Raw genomic sequence first — 6795 nt, 5'->3', positions numbered from 1 at the left:
GGGGGGCTGGGGCTGAGCTTGAGGCCTCTGTGGGGGCTGGGGCGCGCAGCAGCTGCATTCCTCGCTTCCACTTACAGCGTGCCTTCTTTCAGGCCTGGCTGAATGAGAAGTTTGCACCGGAGCTGCTGGAGAGCAAACCGGAGATCATCGAGTGTGTTGTGGAGCAGCTGGACCATATGGTAGGTTCTGCTGGGCTGTGGAGCACAGGCAGGCCCTGGCTGCCTGGCCTGGCAGATAAGTGCTTGGGTCCCTCTGGGATTGCCAGGGTTGCCTGCTCCCCTGTCCCCGAGATAGGGCTGTCCTGAGTACCTTCCTTGGGCTTGTCTCGGAGAGGGAACTGAGAGATGCAAGGAAACTGTGCTTTGTGTCACTAGAAGCCGCTGCAGTCTGTTTTTGTGGATGCTATGTACAAAACCTGTATTCCCCTCTGTTTCTTGTTTTTTGACGTTTCAATGATATTGTTTCTCTTTGCCTTTCCTTGCAGGAGGCAAACCTGAAACGGGCAAAGAGAGGGGACTTGAAGGTCAGCGTTCACCGCATGGAGATTGAAAGGATCCGCTATGTGCTCAGCAGCTACTTGCGATGTAGGCTCGTGAAGGTAATACTTGCTAGTGCTGCCCAGGGGATGAAAAAGCATGACTTCAGGAGTGACTTTTACCTGTACAAGGCCTCCTGCTTCAGCAAGGCACTTAGTTAAGTGTGCTCTCTCTCTCTGTGTCCTCTGAAGCGCAACCCAAAGGAATTAATTCCTTGGACACATTCTTCTGTCGTGATGAAGGAGGATCACAGCATTGCTATGAGTGTATTCTTACCTCAGCTAAGCCCAGGGTGGCACAATCGAATGTTTGCGTGTTCTGCCTGGGTCCTGCCACGTACACATACGGTTGTGCAGCTTGGAGACCCCAGCTGACCATATCGCTATTAATTCAGGAGCGGATATTTGGGCAGGCCTGCGGCTGCTGTGTGCACCTGTACAGCAGTGGACCGCTGCTTGTAGGGGAAGCCTCTGGGGAGCGGGTATTGTAGGCACTGCACTACTGGGAGAGGTCTGTTACAGTCTTTGGGATTTTGTTCCAATATCAGATAGAGAAGTTTTTCCCCCATGTCCTGGAGAAAGAGAAGTCTCGAGCCGAAGGGGAGCCTTCCATCCTATCACCAGAAGAGTTTGCCTTTGCTAAAGAGTGAGTAGGTTTTGGATACATCTCCCTCCCTTTTTATAGATCATAGAACTTGCCTGTGTGTTACACTGAACAGTTCTGTTCAGCCTTAGACATGTTTGCCGTAAGAATCACGGGTTTTACCAGGTTTCCTAATGGACAAGGAAAGACGTGAAATAAAATAACTCTGGTAACTCTCAGCCAGTTACCAGGGCAAGCCATTCGGCTTGTATCTGGCCATGCCGCTGGGACCAGGCGATGTTGCTTGCTGGCATTTTGAGTCAGTGCTCTCCCTGCAATTTTGTATATGATTAAACCAGCAAATGATCCGATGATTTGTTTCAGGTACATGGCAAACACAGAGACTTACCTGAAAAACACTGCCCTAAAACACATGCCGCCCAACCTGCAGAAAGTGTCTCTCTTAAAATCAGGTGAGTACCTCCAGACTCCAGGGTAATCTAAAAATTGTAGCAGCAAGGGTGTGGGGAGAGCTCTGGGGAGCATGAAATGTTAAGGGCGAGTCCTCCAGCTGGCGCTCAGTAGAAGCAAAGATGATGTGATAGTGTCATCAGACTGCTCTGCTGTGTGGTACGTGGCAGCGCACACTACATCTGATCAGAAGGGTCTAGCATTGCCTTTACTGGCCGTGGGTTTGCTGTCCCTCATACGCCTGTTAGCTCGGTGTTCTTCAGAGGAACGTGAGCGCTGAGCTTGTGCTCTGAATCTGTTGTCTGCAGTTCCAAAGCCCAACCTGGACTCCTTCGTGTTCCTGAGGGTGTTGGAGCGTCAGGAGAACATCCTGGTCGAGCCAGAGACAGATGAGCAGAGGTAGGTGGGCGCTTCCCCAAGCGGTGCATGCAACCATAAGTTGGTTGCACAAAGGTGGTGTGGGTTAAAGCAAAACAAGAGAGGCAGCTTCACTTCATGCCTGTCTCTGGCAGAGAGTACACCATCGACCTGGAGGAGGGCTCGCAGCATCTCCCCCGCCCGCGCCGTCCCGGGGCCAGCAGGTGGCGCTGGGCCGATGTGGTGGAGCTCGCCGTGGGGCCACCCCGCTGTGTACCCTTTGGACGTGGGGTGGCTGGGCAGGGCAGCGTCGGCATCAGAAGGGGCACCCTTGAAAGTGTGCAAATAAACCAGCAGGACATCTTTCCCTCTGCTGGTGTAGAGGGGCTCGTTGCCCCCACAGTTCGTCAAACTCCTAATTGCTCATAGCATGCCTGGGATACAGCCAGACTCCTTTCTCTGGCGCTCTTGAGCGAGGGCAGTCTGTGTCACAGCACTCTCTCCAACAAGGCTTTGCAGCAGCCTTGACACAGTCCCCTTGGAGTCCCGAGGGAGGAATGGGTTGTAGCTACTGCCTCTCCAGATCCCAGGCTGGTTTGACAGCAGATGTGGACAGAGCGCATCTGTCCTCAAAGGCGAATACAGCCTTTGTAAATAGCAGGGTGCTCTCTTCTTAAATCTGCAGCTGGAACATTCCTGTTCCAGTTCAGCACTGTTGTTTAAGTTAGGCTATTGGGTGGAGACTGACCGAATGGTGTGGCAACCAGCTATGTAAACTCCACCTTCCCCCAGCAGCTTTGATCTTGTCATAGGGTCTGTGCAACCCTGGATGTTGTGCAACTAGCCAGTTGCTCTGAGGTGAAGGGGGGGGATGCTTCTGCACCATCTTTGCCATGCGATCCATTGAGCAAAAAACGACCACACATAAAGGTATTTGCTGGCAGAGCAAATCTTTATTTTTGCAAAAAGAGCAGGAGGGATTTGGAACATGTTAAGGATGGAAACTGCAGTTTAGAGCAAAGGGAACATCATGGGCGAGCAGGGAAAAGCCGTCAGGTCCTGTGGGGTGCTTAGCACCAGCTCCTTGCCTGCAGTGGGAAGAGAGGGTGAAGAGTTTACTGATTTTATTCCCTTTGTCTTTCTGACAATATCAGCTGGGAGATGGCCGTGACCTTAGGAATTCGGGGTTTCTACTTGCCTCAAGTTTCTGCCTTGATCATTGTTACGTGGGCCAAACAAAGTCTGTCCTTCCTCAGAAAGGCCCTTCCTTTGGGGAAGGCAGGCTGCACAAGCTTGTTCTGCTTATGCAGCCTTGTCCCAGTGTGGATACAGCTGTGTCAGTACAGCCCCTTCGAATATGGCCAGAGAGGAGTTACGCTGCTTTTTCCTGACATTTTGGCAACAATAGCACTATCCTTGTAAAATACCCATCCTTGCCATTACAGGTGTCTGAGACTTGCCTGCAGAGTAGGCCTGGATTTGGAATTGCTACCTGGACCTTGTGCTGATAATGGCATTTCTTGCCCTGGGCCAAGGAGTGAGTTCCTCCAGGAGCCACGGGCAGCTGTGTTTTCCCTGATCAGATTGTGATGATGCAACCACAGTCAAAGCTTTGGAAATGTCAGACAGCATTTGCAGGTTTGTCACAAACCTCTTCTTAACCAGAGCAACTGGTTCATGCTCAGGGTGTTTGTGCCAGAGCCATGGGGTCTTCGTACTGTTTCGATCTGCGGTTCTGCCACGTGCGCAGACTGTGCATAAAGCCAACACCAGAGCAGATCCTGCACAGAGGATTTAAGTGCTGCTATTTCGCCTCCTGAGATCCTGCATGTAGATCCAGCCTAGCAAGGGGGGCAACAGGCCTTTCCAGCCTTTTCCAACTTGCTTCCTTGTACTGGCTGACTTCAGGGGGGTTGCACCACTATTACAGCTAATCCTCAAGTTCAAGGCTGCCTTGGTCAGTGAAGTCCAGAGCAAGTAGGGGTCTTGTACAGGGTGGTCTGCATGATCAGCAGCTGAGCACTGTGGAAGAGCTCTGAGGAATTTTGTAAGCTTGTAGGGGCTTGTGGTGCCTTCAAGTTGTTTAGAAAGGTATTGGAGCATGAGGCTGGCAGAGCTTTCCCAAAACAGTCTCTTGCTGCAGGATGAGAATAGGAGTCTTGGTTTTGCCTCACCTTCTCTGCTTTGTGTGTTGTGCTGCTTCCTGTCAGGCCAGTGCTCTATACTTGATTTCTGCAGCAGAGCATTTGGTTCCCTGTGCAGAGAGACTTGGACCAATAGAAAAAAATGCAAAGTGACAAGTCAGAGGGCATTTTCTGGAAAGCTTCAGTGTGTAGCTGCTGGGATGCCTTATTTAAGGCCAGTGGTGGCCAGTTTCACTAGAACAGAACAACAGTAGTCATCGGCTCAGGAGAAAGCAGCTTTGTGCTGTGCATGATCTGAAGACCCTCCCTTCACAGAGTGGGGGGTTCTGGTACAGCTGCTGATTGTGGTTGTGAGGGTAGAACCTGCCCAACTCCCTTCTGCTCAAACAGCCACTGGGGCAAGAGGGACAAGCGATTCCTTTGTGCTGGTCACGTAGAGGAAAAGCTCCTCTGGCCCAGCTGACCCATGCATGCCTCTTCTAGTGGGAGGGGAAGCCAAGGTGTTACGTGCTACCTCTGCTCAGCGCCTGTCGGGCGCGTGGGCAGACAGTGGCTTGTGTTCCTTCAGGGCTGGGTCTTTGCTGCGTGGTGGTCTGTGTGAGGAACAGCCTGGTGCTGCTCTGACACTCCCCTTCCTCTGCCCGGCGGGGGTGACACAGTGCATCTTGTAGTGTGAGTGGCTTTGCATGTGTGGTTTATAGTCTCCTAATGAATCCATTTAGGTAAAGAAGATTATTTTAAGTATAGAAGTTAAGAGGAGGTTGGTTTTAATCCTTAGGAATCAGTAGCACTTACCTCTGCACAGCCCCCCAGGAAGGGCCGTGGATTGTGCCCTGCCCGTATCTGCAGCCGAGGCAGCTTCACAGAGGTGACTGAAGCTCCCAGCCAAAGTCGTTAATCCGCTGCTGCAGAAGTGTGCTGTAGAAGAGCTGCTTGGAGAATGTCTAGGTGGCACGTCTGCCAGACTTTCTCCTTGGCCCTATTAAGTCTGACTGGACAATCGTCCAGACAGCTAGTACTCGCCTCACCGCTGCATCTCACGTGGCTGCAGCAATGTGAGCATAAGGGGTGTCTGTCCTCTTCTAGAAGCTGAATCTTAACTGGATCTGATGCTTTCCAGAGTGCCTTCAGCACGGCTCCTCTCTGGAGTCTGACAGCTGACACATGGCGACATCGCCACAGGCTATGCAGGATTTTTGAGGATGGCTGGTAGGCTGAAATCAGTCAGGTTAATAACAGTGAGATTCAGTTTTGGCGTACCTGAAAATGCTGCTGTCTGCTTTTCGTGTCCTTCCGTGACTAAATACCGGGGCGCTTCTGGGACTGGATGCTGCCTCACTCCTAACACTGTGCCTCTGTTCTGTCTCTGTTGGGGGAAGGGGAAGTGTCTGCAACTTTGTCGAGGAAGTGACGCTTTTGGCTTGTACTTTTAGATGGATGAGGAGACCCAGCAGTCCATCACCTTAATCTGTGCCTCTGGAAGAGAATGTGCAGAGCGGGAGCAGCTTTTCCAGCTTCCATGGGGTCTGCTGTAAGGCTTGAGCTCACACACGTCCCCTTGTTCTCTGCTCCCTCCAAGATGGAGATAGCTTGGGTTTTACTGAGAGATTAGCTCTGAACACAAAGTAGGTGGATGGTGAAAGGGGTCACAAGGAGGGCACTGATGGTGAGCTGTGATTTCCCAGCCTGAGCCAGATCTGCTCTCCGGAGTGCAGGAGAAAGGTGGGACAAGTTGTTTCATTGCTAGGGAGCCTCTTTCACGTCTGCATTGACTCCCCCAAGCCACTGAAGTGGGGGGAAACGTGCTGTCAGCCTGAGAGGATGTGATGAAAGGATGATTCTCAGAAAGCAACTGCTGCAAATTGACTCCTTGCCTGCATTGTGTGTGCTGGAGGGCATCTGTGCTGGTAAGCACATGGAGTCTTCTAGTACGCCACCCATCGCAAGAGTGCACTGGGGACTGTCTTCCCTCGGGCCCCAGTCGTGTGTGGAGTGTGGAAAACCTGTCTCTGCTATTTTTCTGTGGGCTTTCTCTTCCCCTTCCCTGGTTAACCCTGGCTGTAGGCTGCTGTGCTGCGGGGTGACAGCAGCTTTCGCAGAATTGAGAAATACCTGCATTAGGGCTGGTAGCCAGGGAGTTGTTCCTCTGTCCCATCCGAAGGTGGTTCTGTTTCTTTTTTCCTGGCTATCTACAGGACAATGATCTCAAATAAAGATGATGTGATTCAGGGAGCACGATTATTCTTTAGTAGCAATGACGCAGCTTTTCTGCACAGTGGGGAAACAACTGGGAATTCTGTGGGAAACAGTTTAAGTACTCAAAGCTTCAAAAGCAGACAAGATGGGAGACCGTGAGCGAGAGCCCTTAGTTCTGTGGAAAGGGGGGGCGGTTTGCTGTCACAATCTTGGGAGGCGTCACTTGGGTTTGTAACCTGGGCAGTTGCAGCCACAGTTAAGCCTCACAGGGGTGAGTACACTGTAGCCGATCCTCTGGCTGACCTCCTTGGAAGGATGTGGTGCTGCCTGTCTCTGAGGCTGGCCTCCAAAACAGGGAGTGCTGCTCCCAGCTCGGGGCCTGAGCGCGGTCGCCAGCCAGGGCTTTAGCCTGGGGCCTGAGCAGGTCGCCAGCCAGGGCTTCAGCTCACCAGCCAGGGCTTCAGCTCACCAGCCAGGGCTTCAGCTCGGGGCCCGAGCAGGGCACCAGA

The 6795-nt window shown here is 52.2% G+C and overlaps 1 protein-coding gene across 1 annotated transcript in view; it reads left to right on the top strand.

Moving 5' to 3' along the window:
- Window positions 1–5625, top strand: part of GINS4 (GINS complex subunit 4) — an 8706-nt gene extending 3081 nt beyond the window's left edge. The window contains exons 3-9 of the mRNA XM_035888688.1: window positions 50–179; window positions 485–598; window positions 1084–1181; window positions 1503–1591; window positions 1898–1988; window positions 2102–2219; window positions 5524–5625. Coding sequence (XP_035744581.1) covers window positions 50–179; window positions 485–598; window positions 1084–1181; window positions 1503–1591; window positions 1898–1988; window positions 2102–2219; window positions 5524–5625 — 742 coding nt within the window. The remainder of the gene's footprint in view (window positions 1–49; window positions 180–484; window positions 599–1083; window positions 1182–1502; window positions 1592–1897; window positions 1989–2101; window positions 2220–5523) is intronic.
- The last annotated feature ends 1170 nt before the right edge of the window (window positions 5626–6795 follow it).

The sequence above is a fragment of the Egretta garzetta genome, unplaced genomic scaffold, assembly GCF_000687185.1.
Source record: "Egretta garzetta isolate BGI_Z169 unplaced genomic scaffold, ASM68718v1 scaffold481, whole genome shotgun sequence".
In the NCBI taxonomy this organism is placed as follows: Eukaryota; Metazoa; Chordata; class Aves; order Pelecaniformes; family Ardeidae; genus Egretta; species Egretta garzetta.
Note: the sequence above shows the minus strand (reverse complement) of the source record. Positions and strands in the feature narration are given on the sequence as shown.